The 24503-nt window shown below is 41.6% G+C and overlaps 1 protein-coding gene across 1 annotated transcript in view; it reads right to left on the bottom strand.

The window, feature by feature from the left end:
* Nucleotides 1-23263, bottom strand: part of LOC134391766 (prostaglandin E synthase 3-like) — a 47912-nt gene extending 24649 nt beyond the window's left edge. The window contains exon 1 of the mRNA XM_063115713.1: nucleotides 23096-23263. Coding sequence (XP_062971783.1) covers nucleotides 23096-23263 — 168 coding nt within the window. The remainder of the gene's footprint in view (nucleotides 1-23095) is intronic.
* Between the last annotated feature and the right edge of the window lie 1240 nt (nucleotides 23264-24503).

Here is a 24503-nt window from a genome sequence, read left to right on the forward strand (position 1 = left end):
TTACAACTAAGTGCCTTAAGGCTTAAATAAAGTAAATGACTTGTCCAAAGTCACACAAGAGAAATGTGGTAGAAAGTAGAACAGGAATTTGAACTTGGAGATGTCTGAACGCAAAGTCCGTACTCTTAATCTTACGCTAAGTACTCCTACAATTAGTAATGTATAATATTCTCTGAACATTTCTGGAACTCAAATTCAGGTCTGGCTATTGTGAATACCTTCTCTGATTTTTAGCTGTCAGTTCTGTAAACTCCAACCGAAGTTTGAACACATTCTCTCCAGCAATCACTAGGTGGAGCCAGTGCACCAACAAGCCATTGGGCTTTTTGGAGACAGGGCAGGATTTATTCTAGGAAGCCCGGGGAAGTCAGCAAACGCTGGTTTTGATTGGAAGAGTGCTAAAAGGATCACTCCCTCTGACAGCTGGCTTTTTTCTTTTCTGGAAAATGTAGATGAAGAGGAAGATGAGAGGTCTCTGGAGGTGTAGAGAATTGCTAGAGCCAAGAGCTATGTGGGATGAATGCATAATCAACGAATTCTTTTCTTTCCCAGGAGTAGTTTTAATAATCTGATGTGTGGCTGGGCTGTGGGTTGTGGAAGTAGAGCACAGTATTACTCTGCCCTGTGTGGTCTACCTTCCCTTAGAGACTCTAGCTTTTCACATTATATAATACTGAGCTTACCTAGTTGGTCCAACATCTAGAGTCTCAAATTAAATGACTAACGTAATAATAACAATGATTATTAAGTTAGCATACATGTGCATACACTTAATAGTTTATTGATTCCTTTTTTTTTTTTTTTTAAACGATGACCGGTAAGGGGATCTTAACCCTTGACTTGGTGTTGTCAGCACCACGCTCAGCCAGTGAGTGAACTGGCCATCCCTATACGGGATCCAAACCCGTGGCTTGGTGTTATCAGCACCACACTCTCCCGAGTGAGCCACGGGCCAGCCTGTTTATTGATTCCTTTCACTTGCATTCATTATTGAGGTGAATAGGCCTTCCTGAATCAGAGCACATGATATAAAGGTAGGAGATAAGGGCAGGATGGGGTAGGGGTGACCCTTTTGCTCCATGTCTAGGAAGATTATATAGCAGTCAGGGTTCTCCAGAGAAACAGAACCAAAAGGATGTCCGTCTGTGTACTCCTAAAACGAGCAATGTACGCAGGCTCCACAGACACACAAACATGCTCTCTCTCTCTCACACACACACACACACACACACGCACACGAGGGCACTTCAAAACCTTGTGGAAAAATAGAATTAAAAGATAACACAAATCTTTCCATGAACTTTTTGGAAGTACCCTTGTATATATAAAATTGGCTCACGTGATTATGGAGGCTGGCAAGTTCGACATCTGCAGGGCCAGCTGGCCGGAGACCCAGGGAAGAGTAGCTGTTGCAGCTGGAGCCTGAGGATAGCTTGCTGGAGAATTTCCTCTTCCTTGGGGGATCTCAGTCTTTTTCTTAAGTCCTTCAACGGATTAGATGAGGCCCACTCACATTATGGAGAGTAATCTACTTTACTCAAAGTCTACTTATTTAAATTTTTATGTCACCTAAACATACCTTCACTGCAACATCCAGATGTGTTTGGCCAAATATCTGGGTACTGTGGCCTAGCAAGTGACACATGAAATTAATCACAGGTATGTAACAAATTCTCTGCTGAGTCTGAGGGGAAAATGGAGTTCCTTTTGTTGCCTTTGCTGGGATTCAGAGTGTTTAACTTTGACTTTTGCAGAAGCAATCTACTCACTGTCACTCCTGCCTCAGAAATCTTGATGAGTTGATAATGCTATTCTGAATAGTTATACAAGATGTTTTTATATAAATATATAAAAAATCAGGAACTCTACACTTAAAGAATTCTCATATAAAGCATGGCTTCCAACCATATAATTCCATGTTAGGTTTATAAGGTGGTTCTGAGGTTTCTTTTTATAGAAGTACCTAGAAAAGGCATATAACAAATAAATTGCCTTTAGAGTAAAGTATAGCAGCATCAAATCTCATTTCTGAAAGGGTCCCTAGAGATATGTTTGGATTTCCTAATTTTATAGATAAATGGAGACATAGAAGACTGAAATAAGTTGTTCAAGGTCATATAGATATTTAAGGAGAAAACCAGGACCAGAATCTGGGTCTTCTGCCTGCAGTTTCACATCCTTCCTACTGCACCATGCTGCCACCATATAAAAGTGCAATGTTAATCACCCAACCAATTGTGCTATGCAACAGGCCCAACAAAAATAGGAAATGTCAGTTCTAGTGGGGGCAATGGTTAATGAGGGAGAAGAATACGTAAATGTTGAAGCCCAGCCCTTCCCAATGAAGTAGAGATGCTAACTTGAATAAATCTCTGCTAGACAATGTGGCAAAGGGTGTGAGAAAAATTATCAAGGCCTAGGTTCCCATGAGTTTTAGGTTTATTAACATCACTGTACTATCAGAGTATAGTCCTGTCATGTCCTAGCAAGTGGCTTTGTGACCTCTGAAAAACTGAGATATCCCAGGTATATACCACTCCTAAAATCATATATCTATATAATAATAATCAAACAATTTCTATAATTAATTCTTTGAATAAATATAAGTAAGGGACAGAGACTGGAGGTGATGGGGGCCTGATCAGCTTATTCAGCTAGGGAATTTTGGCACTCCAGATGGCCACCAGGAGCCCTATTTGGCCCATTGTGTCAGTTGGAGGAAATAATATAGATGACTTTGGAACTAATATTTGGGCTCTTGGAGAAAATGTGGTGCCATTCAAATATCCTACAGTTTAGCCCTAAGGGAACTTATTAAGAAATGCTATAAGTGAGAAACCTAAAGGCGACTGAGAGAAAAGAGACACCTCTAACAGAGTTGCAATAGTTGTGGGGAAAGAGCAATTCCCCATACTAAATCAAACATCTTTGGTTGGGTGGAAGGGAGTAGTGTTCAGGCTAGTGAGTAGAACCATGAGGTCAGTGTAACAGCTCTGGAGTGGAGCAACAGGATTAATGCAGTGGTAATGGTGGGGCCATCCAACATCAGCAGGGCTGGTAAGTACAGCACCACCTGCAGATTTTTGTTCACCAATGAAATTCAATTCAAGTTAGTTGGAAAATATTTCCTGAGCTCCTGATATATGCCAGGTGTAGAATGCAATGTTTTCAAAGCAGTCCTAGAAAGACATTTAAGATACATAGGAGCTACACAGAGAAAGGAGATTAAGTATATTGGAGAGTGAGGGAGTATAAGAGAAGACAGTACAGAAGAGGTATTACTGATCTGGGTTTTGAAGAATGCATAAGAGTTTTCCAAGTGGACGAGGAAAAGAAAAACATTTGAAACTCTGGAAACAGCAAAGATACATTTTTACAGCTAGGCGTTGTTATGTAACAAAGCACCCCAAATTTAATAGCCCAAGACAATGGCAACTATCTGCTTTGCTTGTAAATCTGTAATTTGAGCTAGGCAGGGATGGCTTACTTTAGTGAGGCTGGAGTAATGGTTTCATAATGGTTTGCTCACAAGTTGGTCCTGGCTGTAGGCTGGTAGCTCAGCCAGGCTGGCTGGGGGTTGTGAGTCTCTACGTGGGCTTTTTGGAATTCTTCACAGGACAACATCATGGTGGCTGGTTTCAAGCAAGCACTTCAAGGAGAAGCTATATCACCTTTTATGAAGTAGCCTAAGAAGTCATATAGTTCACTTCTACTGTAGTCTTAAATTAATCCAGATTCAAGCATTGAGAACATAGACTCCACATTTCAATGGGAAGAGTGTGAAGTCACATTGTAGGAAGATATTACTGTGACTACCTTTGGAAAATAAAATCTGCTGTGGACATGGAGGAGTAAACATCATGGGCTTATTCAAGGAATGCTTTATAACACAGGTATTTCTTCTTTCCCCCCACCAGACAGTAAGCAATAAAGATTTTCTTTTGTGTATGGGGATAAGGATTCCCATAACAAGAGCATCTAGAAAAATATTTCAAAATCTTCAAACCTCAATTTTTTTTTTTTTTTTGTCTTTTTCGTGACCGGCACTCAGCCAGTGAGTGCACCGGCCAGTCCTATATAGGATCCGAACCTGCGGGGGGAGCGTTGCTGCACTCCCAGCGCCGCACTCTCCTGAGTGTGCCACTGGCTCGGCCCATCAATGTTTTGTTTTTTAAGCAAGTATAATCATACTTTACCTACTCTAAGGATGATTTTGAGGGTAAAGTGAGATGATACCTGTCAGAATTATTTGAAACTGGTAAAGCAGCATTCACGGTCATTTACTCAACCATCTATGCATTCACCTACCTAGCCACTATCAATCCACCTCCATCTACCCGTTCTTTCATTTATCAAATATTTATTAAACATCTGCAATATGTCAAGCCCTCTACTATGGGATGGACCCAATATAAGCAATTATTGATTCTTTGGTGAGTATCCCTAAATACCACTTTTTGAAGTAATGCCAGTAAATTAGAATTTCCACTCTCTCAAAAATGTTTTCCTGGTATATACAAAGTAATTGGTCACCAAAAGTAACTGTCTTGTTTTAAATATTCAAATTTTATGTTTTCTATAGCTTCTTTATCAAATTAAAAAACTCTTTCTTGAATATATTCTCAGAACAATTCTACTTTCTACAATAGCAATACAAATAAGCTAAAAAAACTTGCTTTATTAGATATATCACAAATAGCAATTTAACTGCTCTTATTTGGCCAGAATTGTGGGTTTGTTATCATAGCATTTTCTCAATGTTATGTATTTTCAGTGGATGTTTTCCAACATATTCTTGGGTTCACATTACTGTACAAATTACCCAATTATAAGAAAATTGAGAATGAATTATTTACATTTTATTTAAACAACAGTATTGAAGACCTGCAGAATGAATTATAGTAGCCAATATAGCAAATCCTACAACATTCTGTTGTCTTATTAATTACCCAATATCACCTATACCCAACACCAAACAAATCTCTTCTTCGTATATTATAAGAATTCTAAGATTATTACATTAATAAAATTCTAATTTTATTGCAGTTCAGTCTATCTCAGATCTTCACACAAATAGATCTTAGCCAGAGAACTTCTAGGCAGGTGTGATGTGTACGTGGTTAAGAGGATGGCTCTGGAGTAAGGCAGACTGAGTTTGTATCATTGCTCTACAAATACTAGCTGTATGATTTTGGACAAGTTACTTAACTTCTTTAAGTCTCAGCTTCTCCATCTTTAAGATGTATACAATGATACTTATATAAAGGGCTGCTATTGAGAAAAATGAAAGAAATAATGCATATGAAGCCCTTGCTAAAATTCCTGCATAAAGTCTTCATAAATGTTGATTTTTAGTATTCATGTTATTTTGACTAACTTGAGGTAATCAGGTACCACATAATTCTTTTTTTCTATGTTTGAACTTACAGATTATTTGTGATAATATGATTTGTATATATTTCATATAAAATTAGGTTCATCTATGAGTTACAGAGGCCCAAAATAACAGTGGCTTACAAATGTTTTCCTTTTTTTATGTGAAAGTTAGGAGGTGGGATATGGAGGGCTGGTTTTCTACTCTGAAAAGTTCTCAGGAACCCAGAATCCTTACAGTTTGTCCTTCTGTCAATCTTGAGGCTCTGACCATTATCCTCATGATCTAGAACAATAGCTATAGCCCCAGTCACCAAGTTTTCATCTTAAGAAGTAGAGTGGAGGGATGCTTGAAAAGGAAAGTGAGCAGGGAAGGCAAAAAGGATCAGATAGTGGCCTTTAAGGGAGGTCTTCCAAAGCTGCTGTGTGATATCTCCATGTATATCCCATTGTGTAGAATTTTGGCACATGTTCGACATAGCTGCAATGGAAGATAGAAAATGTATTCTTCATTCTGAGAGGACATTTGCTTAGCCAAGAATTGCAAGTCTTATTACTATGAAATAATTGGGAGAATGCATACTGGGGGGCACTGGCGCTCTTCTCCCATAGTATGTAACGTGGTTATGAAACTGACTCAACTCATTGTAGTATACATATGCATGATTGATTTGTCCAATAACTTCCACCAATGTTTCTCTTCCTAACCACCATTAGGTCTTGGGAAACAGCTCCCCTCATGATATTTCAATCTGATTCCTTATACTTTGCTCACTTTGGACTATTCAGAACAGTCTTGTTCCAATTTGTGAGCCTTAGTCCTCTCCATTTTAAAACATTATCTTAGTCTGTTTTTGCTGCTATAACAAAATGAGACTGGGTAATTTATAAAGATAGAAATTATCACTCACAGTTCTGGAGGCTGGGAAGTCCAAGATCAAGGTGCTGGCAGATTCAGTGTCTGGTAAGGGCTTACTCTCTGCTTCCAAGATGGTGCTTTGTTGCTGCATCCTGTGGAGGGAATGAACGGTGTCCTCACATGGAGGAAGAAACAGAAGGGACTAACTCACTCCCTCAGGCCCTTCTATAAGAGTATTAATTACATTCATGAGGGTGGACCCTGATGACCTAATCGCCTCCCAAAGACCCCACCTCCTAATACCATTACTTTGGATATTAGGTTCCAGCATAATATCAAACCATAGCAAACATCTGTCTAATATTTAATTCAGAGCTCTTTTTTCCCTCTCCACAGTTCAGGTTAGACTAGTGGTTCCAGGAGTCTGGAGGGAGGGGGAGACTGGCATCGCCAACTCTGTCCCACCTCCCCTCCCTCCTCCTGCTTACCTCCCCAAGACTGAGTCAGGAACAAGACCGAGGGATACAGATAGTGGCCTCTTCTTGCCCTTTTTCTGGTCATTGTCACTGCTCAAGCTAGTTGCTCGAAGGGCCAGTGGGGACACAGTGGGAATTTCTCTAGGCCCTGCTGATGAGGCTATACCTCAGGTATCTGCTGGCATTGGTGGTCCTTCATAAGTTTCGAGGCCATCTGCCCTCCATGGGCCACTACTCAGGGTCTGCAGCCAATTGCGGAATCCTTCTTTTGTATGCCTCAGGAAACAGTAACCCAGGGGGACCATCTGTGCCCCTCCCCCATCTGGCTGTGCCCCTGTTCCCTGCTCTTTGGTGCTCTTTTATTTTTCAATTTTATTTATGTTTATTTTTGTGGGGTACAATGTGTTGTTTCAATACACGCTATACTGCACAATGGTTCACTTAGGGTAGATAGCACAGTTTTGTACCTATTAGTCCACCACGTTTCCTCCCCCCTACTCCCTTCCCCTGCCAGCCTCTGGTAACCACTATTCTACTCTCTACTTATATGAGAACCACTTTTGTTTTAGGTTTCACATGAGTGAGACCATGTGGTATTTGTCTTTCTGTGCCTGACTTACTTCACTTAACATGATGATTTCCAGTTCCATCTATGTTGCTGCAAATGATAGGATATTGTTTTTTTTTACAGCTGAATAGTATTCCATTATGTGTATATAATACAGGTTTTTAAAAATCCATTTATCCATTGATGAGCATTTATGTTGAGTCCATCTCTTAGCTATTGTGAATATTGTTGGAATGAACATGGGAGTCTTTTTGATATATTGATTTCATTTCCTTTGGGAACATACCCAGTAGTGAGATAGCTGGGTTGGTTGTAAGGTAGATCTATCGTTAGTTCTTTGAGGAACTTCCATACTACTTTCCACAATGGCTGTACCAATTTACATTCCCACCAATGATAAAGGACAGTTCCCTTTTCTCCACATCCTCACCAGCATTTGTTATTTTCTGTCTTGTTGATAATAACCATTTTATCTAGGGTGAGATGATATCATTTTGTGGTTTTAATTTGCATTTCGCTGATGATTAGTGACTGAGCATTTTTTCATGTGCTTGTTGGCCATTCTTATGTCTTCTTTTGGGAAATGTCAGTTCAGGTCCTTTGTCCATTTTTAAATTGGGTTATTTGTGTTTTTTGCTGTTGCTTGAATTCTTATATATTCTGAATATTACTAGCTTCTTGACTGGTGTATAGTTTGTAAGCACTTTCTCGCATTCTGTAGGTTGTCCCCTCACTTTCTTGAGAGTTGCCCCTTGCTGTACAAAAACTTTTTAGTTTGATGTAGTCCCATTTGTATATTTTTGCTTTAGTTGCTTGCACCTTCATGGTCTCGTTCAAAAAAGTGTTGCCCACTCTTATTTTGTGTAACATATTTCCTAAGTTTTCTTATAGTAGTTTCATAGTTTCAGGTCGTAAATTTAGGTATTTAATCCATTTTGAGTTGATTTTTGTGTATGGTGAGATAGAGGGGTCTAGTTTCAATCTTCTGCACGTGGATATCCAGTTTTCCCAGCACCATTTGTTGAAAAGGCTGTCCTTTCTCCACTGTATATTCTTGGCACTTTTTTTTTTTTTTTTAAATAAAAGATGACTGGTGAGGAGATCTTAACCCTTGACTTGGCGTTGTCAGCACCATGCTCTCCCAAGTGAGCCATGGGCTGGCCCTTATGCTTGGCACTTTTGTTGAAAATCACTTCACTATAACTGCATAGGTTTGTGCCTGAGCTCTCTATTCTGTTTCATTCTATTCTATTCTGGTCTATTTGTATATTTTTATACCAGTGCCATGTACCATTCCCCCCACTCCCCCCACTCTTGGACTCTTTGTTGTTTCAACTTACATCTTTTAATATTACCTCTTATATGGTGGTTGTATTAGTTATTGTCTTGTTAGGTTTGAGTTTTAGTCTTCATACTAAGAATGTAAGAGATTTAGTCACTCCCCTTATGACACTGGAGTATTCTGAGGTTGCCTGTGAACTTTCTTTACTGATAATGAATTATTTACCTTCAAAATTTTTTTGCTGCTCTTTAGTGTCATCTTCTTTCGGACTGAAGAACTCCCTTTAGCAAGGCTTGTAAGGCAGGCCTAGTGTTGGTGAATTCCCTTAGCTTTTGTTTGCCTGGGAAAGACTTTTTATTTCTTCCTTCATATTTGAAGGTTAATTTTGCCGATAGAGAATTCTTGGCTCACAGTCTTTAGTGCTCTGAATGTATCATCCCATTCTCTTCTGGCCTGTAGGGTTTCTACTGAGAAATCTGCTGAGAGACGTATTTGGGCTCAGTTGGATGTTATGTGTTTTTTTTCTCTTGCTGCTTTCAGTATCCTTTCTTTGTTTTAGTTTTTGATAATTTGATTATGATACACCTTAGAGTGTTCTTCCTTGGACTGAATTTGATAGGTGACCTCTGAGCTTCCTATACCTGGATACCGTCATCTTTCTCCACATGTGGGAATATGCTTTCTACATTTCTCCTTTTTTCCTCTCCTTCAGTTATGCCAATTATGTAGAGCTTATTTCACTTGAGGGGTCTAATATTTGCTGTATTTCTGTTTCATTTTCTCTTATTCTTTTTTATTTTTGCTGCTCTGATTTGGTAATTTTATATGTTTTACCTTGGAGCTCACTGATTGTTTCCTCAGTTTGATTAAGTCTGCTGTTGGAACTTTTTATTGAGTTTTTCAGTTTAGATAATGTATTCTTTATTTCCAGAATTTCTATTTGGTTTTTAAAAATCGATTCAATTCCTTTGTCAAGTTCCTCACTATGCTTCTGGATTGTTTTCCAGATACCATTTAATTTTTTAAAAATTTTTATTGAATCAAAATTGATTATACATAGTTTTGGGGTTCAACATTGAGATATTTTGATCAAATCAATATTACTAGCTTATATATTGTTACAAATCATAATTATTCTTTATGCCCCTTGTCCAATCTCTTCCCATCCCCATCTCCCTCCCCCCTCCCCCGTCAAATTACCCAAGATTTTTTCTCTCCTTCTGAAAGAATAACGGTTACTCTGTTGATTTGTTGCCTAGATGATCTGTCCAATGCTGAGAGGTGTGATCAGGTCCCCCAATACTATCATAGAGCAGATATTTTTTCTGTCACTCTGAAATGGGCTTTGTGGAGAGAGATGTTCTCTTCTTTTCTTTATCTCTGCTGGTGACTTTTGTGTCAATGCACTCTAGTGGCTGGTGGACCATCTGCGTGGTGGTTGTGGCACCTAGCCGCTTTTGTGGCAGCTATGGTTATTGTGGTAGCTGTGGTTGGCCACCCACATGGAGGTGATGTTTTTGGCATGCTCCTTTGTGCTGGCCATGTGCCCGGTTGTGGGGAGTGTCCAGTCCCTGGCTTCATGTCTTGGATCCATGGGCAGGCCCTGAGGTGCTAGTGCAGTGCCTGGTTGTGGAAGAAGGGTCTGGTTCCCGGCTCCATACCTTGGTTCCCCAGGCAGGCCCTGAGGCACTGGTGTGGTGTGCCTGGTTGTGGGAGGGTCTAGTCCCTGACTTCATGCCACAGGCCCTCAAGTCGGGCCCTGAGATGCTGGCACTGTGCCTGGTTGTGGGAAGGGGGGTCCAGTCCCCTTCTCCATACCTCAGGTACCTGGGCAGCCCTTGAGGTGCTGGCATGGTGTGCCTGGTTCTGGGTGGGGGGTACAGTCCTCTTCTCCATTCCTCTGGTCCCTGGGAAGGTGCCAAGGTTCAGGCATGGTGTGTCTGGTTGTGGAGGGGGTCTGGTCCCCTTCTCCATGCTTTGGGTCCCTGGGCAGCCCTTGAGGTGCTGCCATGGTGTGCCGGTTTCTGGATGGGGGGTACAGTCCTCTTCTCCATACCCTGGGTCCCTGGTCAGGCCCCAAGGCACTGGTCTGGTGTACCTGGCTATGGGAGGGGGGTCTGGTCTTTGGCTCTATGCCTTGGGTCCCTGGGCAGGCCCAAAGGTGCTGGCATGATGCCTGTTTGTGGGAGGGGGTTCTGGTCCCTGACTCCATACCTCAGGTCCCTGGGTGGGCCCTGAGGCACTGGCGCAGTGTGCCTGTTTGTGGGAGGGGGGTCAGGTTCCTGACTCCATGCCCCAGGCCCCAAAATGCTGGCAGTGTGCCTGGCTGTGGGCAGGGAGGTCTGGTCCCCTTCTCCATTCCTCAGCTCCCTGGGTGGGCCCTGAGGCACTGGCATGGTGTGCCTGGTTGTGGGAGGGGGGCCCGGTCTACTTCTCCATGCCTCAGATCCCTGGGCAGTTCCTGAGGTGCTGGCACTGTATGCCTGGATGTGGGAGTGTGGTCTGGTCCCTGGCTCCAAGCCTTGTGTTCCCGGGTGGGCCCTGAGGCACTGGTGATGTGAGTGGTTGTGGGCAGTGGTCTGGTCTCCAGCTGCATGCCCCGGGCCCCCTGGCAGGCCCCAAGGCAGTGGCAATATGCCTGGATGTGAGAGTGGTGTCCAATCCCCAGCTCCAGCCTCATGTCCCCTGGTGGGCCCCAAGACACTGGTGGTGTGCCTGGGCCAGAACTAATTTTTTGTCTTTTGCTTATGTCTAAAATGGGGGAACTTCCTGTGGGGACCAGCACTTGAGCTGTGTAGTTGAGCTAAATCGCTGCTCTGCTGCTGTTTCCCTAGGGAAGGCTGTTTGTGCAGCTCAAGGTTTAATGGTTGACCTTATAGGTACTTCTGGCTCTCCAGAGACTGGGTGCACCTGGCTTGTATAGAAACTCTGATCTGGGCCTGAGTTTTATCATCAAACTGCACCCCATGTAGTTCTGCATTCCCGACCAGTCTCCTCTGAGTGGTCCTGCACTGATTGTGGGGTGGATTGGCTGTCCTTGGTGTGACCCACTGTTCTCCTGGTGGGCCCGTCTCCCCCACCACCCATGCTCCAAATACTTCCCATGGGGCGGGCTGTGTGCTTGTCCCTTGTGATGACTCACCAGCCTCTGAGTGGCTCCCCCTTTACAGCTGTTCTGGCTCCTCACTCCTGCATGGGTCCATGGGAACCCTATTAGTCGTCTTGCTGTCCTGGGGACCACCAAGGCCCTCTTATCCCCTGCTGCCTCCAAGCAACTCCATCTGAAGGGTACAGCTGCAGCTTCTGCTGGCTCCTGCTGCACGTGCTCATCAGCTTGAGCTTTAAAGTGGCTGCAGCCTGAAATTCTCAGAGCAGTTTTTTCTCCCTCTCATCGTGGTTTCTCCTGTCTTCATGAACTCTGTAGTTCTCTCCCCCTCTTCCCCTGAGCTCCAGCAGCCCCAGCTTGGCTGATGTTACATTTTTATAGTTGTAAATTGGTTGATTTGTGGGAGAGAGTGACACTGGGGACTGTCTATTCTGCCATCTTGACTGGAAGTCAGATACCATTTAATTTTCTGTTTGTATTTTCTTGTGACTCCCTGATAAGGGTTATTCTGAATTCGGATATTTCATAAATCCACTATTCCTCTGGGTCCATCGCTGGTGCTTGGTTTGTTTCCTTTGATGGTGTCTTATTTCTCTTTTCTTTCTTGATCTTTTGTCTTTATACTGACACCTGGGCATTTGAGGAGATTGCTACCTCTTCTAGGTTTTATAGGTGTTCTTTGGTGGTGTTAGACTTTTACTGGTGAATATCAGAGCTTTGTCTCTGATCTGTTGTTTTTGTTGGTGGTTTTTTTTTTTTTTTCCAGTTCTGTGTTGGATTATTAGCTACCACTTAAACTCTACACTGGAACTAATTTATTGTCCTTTGGTTAATTCCAAAATTGGGGGAATTTCCTGTAGGGACCAGCAGCTTGATTCCTGTGGCTAAGCTAAATTGCTGTTTTGCTGTTGATTGTCTGGGGAAGGCTTTTCATGGGTTTTATATTTTAATTGTAGGCATTTAAATCACATCCAGGTCTTATAAGTTCACCTGGCTTGTGTGGAAATTCTGACCTGGGTCTGAGTCTTTCCAGCAAACTGCGTCTCCTACAGTTCTATCTCCCTGACCCATTTCCACTGTGTGGCCTGAGCTGCCCATGCTGTTCTCAAATGTGGGGTGGGCTATGTGCTGGTCCCTTGTGATGACTCACTGAGCTTTGGATGGCTCCTATCTTTGATTGGTTGTGGCCCCTTGCTCCTATGTGGGTTCATGAGACCCATGTTAGTAGTCTCACTGGTTTGGGGGTTGGTATGCTGCACTCTGAGGCTCTCTTCTCCCTTGCAGACTCCAAGAAACTTCACACAAAGGACATTGCTATGGCTTTTGTTGGCTCCTGCTTTGTGTGCTGCAGTTTCTTCCTACCCTTCACCAGGGCCAGTCCTGAAGTGGTCAGGGCTTGAAAAAGTCAGAGCAGTCTCTTCTCTCAATGCAGCTTCTCCCACCTTCATGAACTCTGCAGGCCTGTTCTCCTCTTTCCTCAAGCTCCAGTGGTCTCATTTTGGCAATCTTTGCTTTTTCATAAATGTAAATTGATTGCTTGTTGGGGAGAGTGATGCTGGGGACTGTCTATTGTACTATCTTGATTCACCTCCCTTGGTGCTCTTTCTCTTGTTCTGGGGACAGGTCAATAAACCCAGGGGCCTTAGACTCCTTAAATAGCAAACTGGGGCAAGCTCTGCTCTTCTTCCCTTCTTTTTGTCTTTATGGTGATAAAATACAGTCATGTATCACTAGTGATTTTGTTGTTGTGCAGATGTCACAGAGCATACATACACAAACCTAGATGGTGCAGCCTACTACACAGGATATATGGTATAGCCATTATAATCTTATGGGATCACTGTTGTATATGTGGTCCGTCACTGACCGAAACTTTGTTATGTGGCATATGACTATATATATATAAACAATATTTGCCTTTTAAAACTCTTTTTGGGTATGCAATTCAGTGGCCTTAATTACATTTACGATGTTATGCAACTATCACCTCTATCTATTTTCAAAACTTGTTTATCACCCAAATAGAAACTCTTTACTCATTAAGTGCTAACTCCCCATTTCCTCTCCCTCCAGCTCTTGGTAACCTCATATCTACTTTGTGTGTCTTTATAAATTTGTCTATTATAGATATTTCATATGGGTGGACTCACACCATATTTGCCCTTTTTGTCTGGCTTATTTCACTTAGTATAATGTTTTAAGTTTCATCCATAAGGTATGAAGGTATCAGAAGTTCATTAAGGTATCAGAAGTCCATTCTTTTTTATGGCTGAATAATATTCCATTATATGTATATACCACATTTTGTTTATGCACACCTTTTGGCTATTGTATCTGCAAAGAACATCGGCATACAAGTAATGCTTGAGTCTCTGTTTTCAGTTCTTTGGGCTATATGCCTAGGAGTGGAATTGCTGAGTCATATGGCAATTTTGTGTTTATTTTTTGAAGAACTACCAAACTGCATCTGCACCACTTTACATTCCCACCATCAATGCACGAGGGTTCCAATTTCTCTATATCCTTACCAACATTTGCTATTTTCCACTTTTTTGACTATAGCCATCCTCGTAGAAATGAAGTCATAACTTATTGTGGTTTTGATTTGCCTTTCCCAAATGACTGTGGTGTTGAGCACCTTTTCATGTGCTTATTGGTCATTTGTATATCTTCTCTGGAGAAATGTCTTTTCAAGTCTTACCCATTTTTTAATTGGGTTGTCTTTTTTATTGTTTTTCTCCTTTATTCCCTTTTTTTCAGCTACCCCAGAGAGAGAAGAAAGAGGAGGGGTTTTCTCCAGGCTGCTGCATTATCCACGAGATCACCTCTCATGCCTCTGGTTTTTCTCTTATGGCTGTTTGTTGGTGAATCAGTTCAGGCTCTCTTGTCCCTGGGGGTGGTGGTGGGGGAAGTGATGTGAGGCTCACAGCAAGAAATAGGCTTTAAAAACTGTGTTCCCAGTAATCTCCCCTGGAGGCTCAAAGAAATCTTAATCAGATCTTACATGAACCTATTTCATTTATGCATAGAATAATTCAGTCTTAAAACACGAAGGGACCTTGTAGTTCATCAGGTCCAACTCCATCATTTTACAGATAAGGCCTCTTAGGTCCTGGGAGGTGAAGTAACTTTGCCCATTAATTTGCCAGCTTAAATTACTGATTTTTAAAATGACTGGTTTGTCTGTCACTTTGACTGACTCCCTTCATTTTTTGTAATATGAAAGAGGAACACATTAGATATGACATATTTCTGTTTTTCCTTCTCCATTTGATAGTGGCAGATTCCAGGTAAAAATATTTTGTCATCATCTCTAATATATGGATGGTTTCCAGGCTTTTTGAAATCAGGCTGTTATACTAAATGCTTATAGATGGGCCTTACACTTGTCCAGTGCTCTGCACTTTGCAGGGTGGTGTCATATTCTTACAACATCCTGATCATCAGCGAGCAGGTGTTATAATTCCTCGGAGAATGGGCAAGGACATATCCAAGATCATCAATAAACTGGTGGCAGCTTTCACTGCAGAACACCGTCCCTCATCTCTGTGCAGATGATCTGGCTGTGATCCCTGTCACCCTACTGAGTACCAGCGGAAAGAGCATCAGAATGTGGAGTCAGAGAACCCAGCTCTACTTCCCAGCTCCACCCCTGACTGGCGGTTACCTTAGGCAAGTTATGTTACTGCGCTGTGGGGTCTGTCCCTCCGAGATTACAATCAAGACCAGGGTGGGAGGAAAAGACTTTATTACTTGCAAGTAAGGAGAACCCTGGGGATAGCTCACAAAGCAATGTCTCCACAAACAAGGGAAAGGGATTGTCTCATATAGCCAAAATTCCTGCCTGATTTCTCGCCCAAGTTCTCATTTAGGTCTTTTCATGTAAGTGAAGAAAACAAGCTTGTTAGATTTGGATTGGTTGACTATGGGACATAGTTCATTGGTCAGTTCTGAAGCCAAATTTGCATTTGGAACTCGGTAGGAATGTGACCTCTGGGCAACAACAAAACCTCAGGAAGTTGTCGCATCGGCCAAACCTTGAGCCCTCAGCTAATACAGGTTACAGTCCATAGGTGGCAAATTGAGATTTCCTGCTGTGGCTGACTCATGATATAAAACAAGGACAGGTAGGTATGGAGATCCCAGTTCCTCCTTGGGTGGAGATTCATCAAAGTTTATCTCTGTGACCCATATTTCAGTTTTCAGCTGATAAATTTTGAGGGCAGTCTAGTATCTCAGGGTTCATGACTTCCTGCCACCTCTTGCAAGAACAGAAACTCAGACCAAAGTATTATGACCAGTTTGCTTCCTGTTTTAGACCTTTTAGCAGTGGTAAGCACCTAGGCATTTAGAAGACCTCGGACCCTAGGTTACAGTCATTGTACCCTTCTGATTCTCAGTTTTCTCATCTGTAAAATGAAGACAAAAATAGCATTGATCTATCCAGTTGTTGTAGGACTGAAGACAGAAAATGGAATAGAAATCCTTTGTGAACATAGAGAGTTACACAAATGTTAGTGATTGCTGTTATCTGGCTGTCTAGGTAGGAGGTCACTCTGTGTATTATAAATAAGACTTTGTAAGGTTTAATGGGTTTAGAAGCTTACGTAGAGCTTCAAAGGGCTCCTGCAGAGTAAAAGATGATGTGCTCTTCATCCTCAGGTCTTATCCTAACCCATAACCATTGTTATTTAGAATTCAACAGACATAACAAACTTAGTCTTCTTGAAATATTCCCCTCTTTGTAAATATAGCTTAGCTTTTACAGTTCTTTCACCCGCAGAAAGATGCAACATTTGCTCATTTCACCTAGCATTTGAAGGGTCAGTCACGAAAATCGGAAAATCTTTCCAACACACAAATCCAGTCACAATGCTCCTATCATTAAAGACTTTTTCTCCCTCTGGCTCACAGGATAAAACCCAAATGTCATGGCTGCAAATCTTCTTCCTATCCAAGTGGACTGTAAATATGTAAATGAATGTATTAATCAACCCCCTTTCACTGGTGCACCAGGCTCTGTCCCATGGACCCAGCCCCAGTCCGTCCTTTCATCCTAATCTCTCATGTCCCTTTCCCACACACCCTGTGTGCCACACCACCTCTCAGCCCAGCCACAAACAAAAAGCCCTGCCTGTGATGACACCCTGCTGCTTGCAGTGCCCTTCTCTGTCCTCTCCGTCTGCTTGCTGCTTTCATATTTATTAAGACCCCGCTCAAAAGCCACCTAGTCTTGAGGCCATCTCTGACCTCTTCTTCCTCGTGGGGAGGATTAATCATTCCTTCTCTATGTGGGAAAAAAAAGCATTTTTCCACATGATTCTATCTTCTGTTCTGTTTCATTTGAAATTTTGTCTAGCCATTAGTCAAAAAACAAGCATTTTGAGGGCTAGACCAGAATCACTTTCTCCATATCTCTGCATCCCAGTGCTGAATGCCATATGTGGAAACGGCAGGTGCTCAAAACATGTTTACTACATGAAAACGTTTCTTGAAGATCATAGGGTAAGAAACACTGATAAGGGAAACAGGAACTTGTTTGTACTACCTCGTTTAAAACTCACCAACAATCCCTATAACCTGGAGGTATGCCCATTATTGCTTTGGGTTTTCTATTCCCTCTCTCCAAGCTTAAAAATATTTTACCTATCCTCTAGTCATTAATTAGAAATGAATTAGACAATAAAATAAGGCCTTGCTTTAAAGTTCCACCTTCCAGGCCTCTCTGTTAGCCAGTCAGCCCATGAGCTGGAGAACCAGGGTCTGCAATGCTGGGTTCCTCTGTTCTTATAACACTAAGAAGCTATGTGACATTAGCTATCTCTGCAAGTCTCTGGGCTTCAGGTTTTGGAATATGTGGGACTTAGAGTAGATATTCTCAGGGATCCCTCTCGGTCCTGACCATTTCTCTTCAACATAGTTGATCTTGGAAAGGTGTGTGAGGCAGATACAAAGCAAATACATTTCAGCTGGGATAGAAAGGCGGATGGTAGAAATACCGGCAGGACATGGGGTGGAGGGCTGGGAGGACAGGTGTCAGCTCAAAAGCCCTGCTGCTCCCTTCAAAATGAGAGTGTCGCTTTGTTATTGTCTAATCATTTTTCCCAGCACAGTGTACATCCTCTTAGCTCCAAACATGCCTACTTCAGAATGCCCCCACCTCTGCCTGGATGCTCCCTAACCTTGGACATTTTTCCTCAAACCCGGTTACATATCCTTTAAAATATTCCTCCTTTGAATTCCTGTGCACTCTTTTTCTGCACTTCCCCAGAATTTCAACAAGTTATTGCCAGTGAGATCAGAATGGGAAACTGCAGAAGGGTCAGGTGAACTCAGGCAGGTATTTAGATGAGCACAGAAGAATGGGCAGAGAGGAGCAGAAGGGGGCAGAATCAGTGAGTGCTCTGGACTGAACAGGGGACAGGGACAAAGGGGAGGAGCCAGTGATGAAGGGGAGGATGTAGCGACAAGATACATTTAGGAGTTTTACTGCAGATTTTTTTTTAAGGAAAGAGTGTGTTGAAAGAAAATACGAAGAATGAGGATTTCATACCAGCACACACGTGAGTAATTCAAGAACATATTTTACAGAAGGTATTGGGTTAACGTTGGTCTTCTGCTAGGTAAGTAGGGGCATTTAGTGTGCAAACTAGCTACGAATAAAATTTTTAAATAAATCCTAATACTTGTTGCTTCAAAAGGAGCAAAATCCAACACCTAACCAAAACTGAGACTGCTGCTATCAAGCAAAGGGCTAAAAGAAACAGGATCTTCTTTTATTACAGTGAAGAAAATGGGTGGGAAAGTAGATTAAGGAAAAAGAACAAAAAATGAAAAGAAGACGCAAAAAGTTCAGTACCAAAGTGCCTATGGGCCAGCCACCATCCAGTGAATATCAGGACAGGACCTTCTCCCCGATCTCCCATCTTAACTGTTTCTTTATGTAATGAGAACAGGATAACACCGAACAGTCAGAAAAACGTTGCTCAAAATTCTACTAAAGATAAGTAACAGAAAAGATATATGCAGTCCCTCAGCAAACTACTGATGTTGCATAGCAACAACTGCCTAGTTTTATTTCTGTCACAGGTTTGCCATAAGGATGCTTTGAAATTTTTTTCTTTAATTTATTTAAACAAACAAGGTAGCATACCTCACTGCACCCATCCAAGTCACCTGCCGTCTTCTAAAATTAGAAAGGCAGCCTCTCGAAGGAGGAAATAATTAAGGTAGTAGAAAGGGAAACCAAAATTTATTGGGTTCCTACTAATCTCTTTCCCATGTTATTTCACTTAATCCTGGCAATAAACACATGAGGCAGGTTTTATTCCATTTTGCAGATGAGGAAACAAACTTGGAAGCATTGAGTAACCTGGCAAATCCTCATAGCCAATAAGGGGTGGAGTTAGGATCTAGAACATTCCCCCAGCCCCCTTTTTTTTGTCTGACTGTAATCTAGTGCTTTCCCCATCACTCTACACTCCAGTGGGGTCTGTGGAACTGCAGCTGGCTGGAACAACTCTTGCTCTCCTGATGGGGTCTGGGATTATGTCTGTAATGGGCTAGTCATACTTCCAGAAGAACATCTGGGAGAATTGGGACCTGTGTCTGATGCGATAGGCTGTTTGTTTCATGATACAGATCTACCTGGGAAAATATGAGTTTATGATTAGTCTCATGCAAGAAACACAGAGGATGATGGCAAAGGGCAGAACCTATGAAAACGCAATAGCTCTTCAAAGCGTTTGTGTGGGGAGTCCCTACCACAATTTCTGGTATTTCTTTTGAGGGGAGTGCCTACCACAATTTCTAGTATTGGTGTTTGCAAACAGATACTTATGAGTTATTTAAGAAATAAGTTCTCTATGAATCGGGACATTTACTTTAATCTTTATTGTCTTTTTTTAAGCAGTTGCTTTAGTGTCTATAATTAGGAATAACAGAACTAAACACAAGGGGCCCAAGTTGCAGACATATTTGGTGTCCCCTCTGCTTATGACTTGGGGTGTGTCATGAACAGATCCCACCTCTGATTGCTCACCACCCACACAGTTCTTATTGAATCAACCAATATTCACTGGGCATCTATCGTATGCTGGGCATTGAGCTGAGTACCAGGAATTCAGAGCTGTATTATCCATCACCCCTAACCTCAAGGGATTCTTTAGTCTAGGAAACAAATATTAAACAAAGAATTAATACTATATGACAGATGAGTGAGTGTAAGCTTAGAGTACAGCAGGGGCACACAAATAGGTGTCATCCAGTTTGGTTCATCAGAAAAGGTTTTTATGAAGAGGACTCACTTGATCATGTTAATGCAGGACTTGGGATCATTGGGGCATTCCAGATAAAAGGACAGCATGGGATCATGAAGCAGGGAATCATAAATAAGCTCAGTGAGCCTGGAGTATAAGTTGTTGAGAGGAAGGGGAGGGAGATGAAGGCAGGAGTCAGTGATGGCATGCCGTGTGTGTATGTTGGGGTAGGGTTATGGTGTGAAGATCAGGGGGAGGTGTTCATTCTGTGCGTAATGGGGGACCATTGAAAGATTTATCAGCAGAGATGTAACTTGCTAATACTTGTGCTTTAGGAAGTCATAACTGGTGGCAATTAGGAAGTAGATACGGCTATGCAAGATTAAATTTAGAAAGATCAGGAAAACACTGACGAAAACAAATTTGAAGAGATTTCTTTGCCAGAGCTCTTTTAAAAGTATTTTAATGTGCAAACAAATACTGTGAAATGCCTTTGTTGTGGGTATTCTCCCTTTGCCCCTCCAGATCCATTCCCCACCCTTGTCTACCCTGACCTCAAGAGGCTGACTTTCTGGAAATGTCCCAGCTTGACTCCCTTGCCCTCTGGCTTCTTTTGGATTCAGCCAATGGAGGCACTAGCAGGAGATCAGACGGTGGGAAGAGAGGGAGGACAGAAAATTTATAACTCCCTCCAACTGGGCTTCAGTTTGCCAGTGGCTCTATCTAAGGTCACAGTTCTTGCTGTGTGTGGGGGAGTCTCTTTTCTTTTTTACTTGTTTATTTAATTGACAAATACAAATTGTATGTATTTATCATGTACAACCTGTTGTTTTGAAATATTTATGAATTGGGGGATGGCTAAATCCAGCTTTTTTTTTTAGTGAGATTGGGAGGTCCTCTCACTCTGGATTCTACAGCTATAGTTCTCTCCTTCCTCTGTCTCTTCAGACTTAGTAGTGGCAATGGCTTTCTGCTATTTCTAGTCTAGGGGAGCATCCCCACCCCTTGCTGGTTTCCTTAGCTTGCCCACACCTTTGTAAATAATCCCTTCATAAATGTGTCCTCAGTTACCACCTTGGAGTGTACGTCCAGTTTCCAGCAGGGACCCTGACTGATACAATCGTGGAATGTTCTCCTTGAGAAACACCTGTCGGTTTCAAGGAATATGCTCAGTCTGGGGCAGAGATAATGAGAGTTTGAGCCAAGACTGGCATAGTAAATATGAAGGTGAGGACACGGATTGGAGAGATATTCAGGAAGTAGAATTGACAGTACAGTGACTGACTGGAGGGTGGGAAGAGAGAAGAGGATGAGAGAGTCTAGGATGACTTCTTGGCTTTGGCCCTAAGTAGGTAGACGGCGGTGACATTCGCCAAATCGCAGAATACAGAAGGAAAGACACGTACTAAGGAGAAAACAAATATACTCTGGGATGGAGTAAACTCAAGGTGACGGTGGGGCCTCTAGGGAGAGAAAGAGGCTCTTGCTCTCCTGTTGACTTGAAGAACCTGCATAGCTCAAGTATTTTTTCTATTGCTGCTCAAAATTTGCCCTATTTACTTTTGGCAAATTTCCCACAATCCTCCTTGAAAATAAACAAGCTTTGGTGGGAAAATATATAGTTTCTGATGTCTTTATTGTGACTTCATGACAAGAGAGCCAGATAGCTAAAAATATTGGTAATTTAGGGCCATATTGATCTTCTTAAAATGCCCACATTTGTCTTTGCTCTCTCTTCACCAAACTAAAACAGGGTGCCTGTAATCCAGGCCTGAAAAAGCCATTAGCTGCCAGCCAGCCAAGCACTGCTAAGCTCCTAGAGGCCCTTCCAGTCTCCAGGCTCTTGCTCTGGAGGGAATGCTGCCCCTGCCTGTCACAAGGTGGCAGTCCTGCCCAACGGCCCGGCGTGAACCCGTGGGTGTTGAAGTTAACCACTCTGCCTCTGACACCTCAGTTCTAATCCCTGATGCGACCTTAGTTCATAAACCTTCAACATTTCTTTGTGTTGGGAATATTCCAAATCTTTGAGGTGATGATTATCCCAATTACCCTGATTTAAATCATTACATATTGTATACTTATATCAAAATATCACATGTGCCCCATAACTATGTACAATTATTGTCTGTCAATTAAAAAATAAATAAATGAATCTTCAACAATTATAGAAATAGAATTCAAATTCCTTAGCCTGAAGACCAAGTGACACCCAAAACAATAAAGCAGAAAGCAGTGTCTCCTGGGGTCTAGTGGTATTTGCAAAGGTAATTCATGGGATATCCCCAAGAGAGAAAGTGGCTTCTAGGGAATAAAAGTTGGGGGTTTCCTAGGTCTAGATTCTATTGCTGAGGGTGAGACATGACTTTACTAGGGAACAGTGGATTTCCTTTATTCTTTCATTTAAGAGTCTACAATTCTTTTCAAGTTCTATTGCACATATTGTTCCTATGTTCATTCAGCAAGCAGACATATACTGATTTTATTGTACTTTCTCATCATATTTGTCTTTTATCCATAATTAAATTATGAAACCTCAACATTTTGTATTCCCTACAGCCCGCAGATTATGCTATGTTTAAATAGGTGTCAAAAAAAAAATACTTGTTGAAAAAATGGATGAATATATTGCTAAGTACAAATCACCAATTTAGAGCTCACCTTGAATTGAAAGGCCTGAGGCAAGCACTCCAGCTTACCCTTTAAGGATAGCTCTGGTTTCTTTTAATCTTCACTCAGCTAATTATCTCAAGGTCAGTGAGGCTCGAGAGTAGGAAAAAGATTATTATAAATAATGGAGTCATGTTCCATAGGTTAGTGCAGAGGCTCAGCTACTTGATTGTTGCAGAATCTTGGGCAAATTACTTAATCCACTTGGACCTTATTTCTTTATCTATGAAATTAATCTGATATGGGGAGTCAGCACAGTATAGAGAAAAGAGCATCACGTATAAGTCAAAAGACATTGGTTCTAGTCCCTGCTCTATATTCAGGGTATCATCTTAACCTTTAGCCTTAGTTCTAAAATTCTATGTATATTAACTCAAATAACTCAAGCAAAGACCATGCGTGTGTATATGTGTGAGTGTGTATAAGTGGGGGTACTTGGATTAGTTATTTATTGCTGTGTAATAGATTACCTCAAAATTTAGCAACTTAAAAGAACAACTGTTTACCATCTCGCAGTTTCTGTGGGTCAGGAATAGGAGTGGCTTAGTTGGGAGGTTCTGGCTCAGCGTCTCCCACAAAGTTGCAGTCAAACTGTTGAGCCAGGACCGCCGTCGTCTCAAGGCTTCATTGGGGCTGGAAAATCTTGAGCTTCCACACTCATTCCCAGGCTCCATTGCCGAATTAATAGTAATCTCAAGTACTTTTCCTACCCTTTCTCATCTAATTTCGCTGTTTTCCCTGCCAGAGTATAAATTCCTCATTCCCCACTACATCCCCATGTGCCTGGCACATGCTACATATGTGCTGGATATTTGTTGAAATTAAATGAATGAAAAAATATTATATTTTAGCCATGTTTCTGCCCTACCATTTTTTTTTTTCTTAATGAGATGGAAGGAAAGTAAAGAGCCTGTAGTATGTCTCATCTCTTTACAGATATGGAAACAAGGTCCATAGAGGTCTCCTTATTTGTTAGCAGTGCAGCAAAGTCTAGAATCTGGTCTCTAAACTCCCCATTTTCTGTGCTTTCTACTTCAGTCTTTGCAACTTGGAGTTATCCTTGACATAGAATTTAGCAGCTCTGTTAATAAATCATCTACCTCTGCAGATCTGCCTTTTGTGCTATTGCTTTAGTTCCGCTTCTACTGAAATATTCAGTAATGCTTTCATCTGATTTTCCTTCTATATCACAATTTTTTCTTTCTTTTCACCTTCTGGTTCCCTGGCCCTAACCCTAAATGTACTAAATGGCCAAGGTTACATGGATATCAAGTTCAAATATTATTGTGCATGATCATCTTCTATGTTCTGTTTATTTTTTATTCTTGTGATACAGTTATTAATTGTGTTTCTGAAATGGCTTCTACTTTAAAAGACAAAAGCAAAAATCCTTTTGCAGTAGGACCTACTTAATTTACAGACTTCATTTTTGCTTCATTTCTCCGTCTTTTTCCCTTATCTAGTACTAGCCTCATTAAAAATATTTATATGCGATCTCAGCATTTCTAGAATGAAGATATCTCTTCGATACTTACAGATGTTTGAAGAGGCCTCTTTTACTTTTTCCTCTCTGATGATGACACTTTGCACATAAAGCTATTATAGTATGGACTGCACTGTCTTATTGTTTACATGTCTGTCTCCCGTACTAGACTGGGCACCTTGCAGAAAGGCTCTGTGTCTCACTTATTTTTGTGTACTCTAATATTTCATAGTACAGCTCCTAAGAGGATTGTCATACATATTTGTCAAGTTGAATCAACCAACTCTTCATGTCATTTTAAATATTCGATGCGGCTGGCTGGTAGAACGTGGTGCTGATATGGTCAAGGGTTCAGATCCCTGAACTGGCCAGTTGCCAAAAAAAAAAAAAAACAAAAAAACCAACAGCCACACAAAACCAGACAAATATTC

The sequence above is a fragment of the Cynocephalus volans genome, chromosome 12, assembly GCF_027409185.1.
Source record: "Cynocephalus volans isolate mCynVol1 chromosome 12, mCynVol1.pri, whole genome shotgun sequence".
In the NCBI taxonomy this organism is placed as follows: domain Eukaryota; kingdom Metazoa; phylum Chordata; class Mammalia; order Dermoptera; family Cynocephalidae; genus Cynocephalus; species Cynocephalus volans.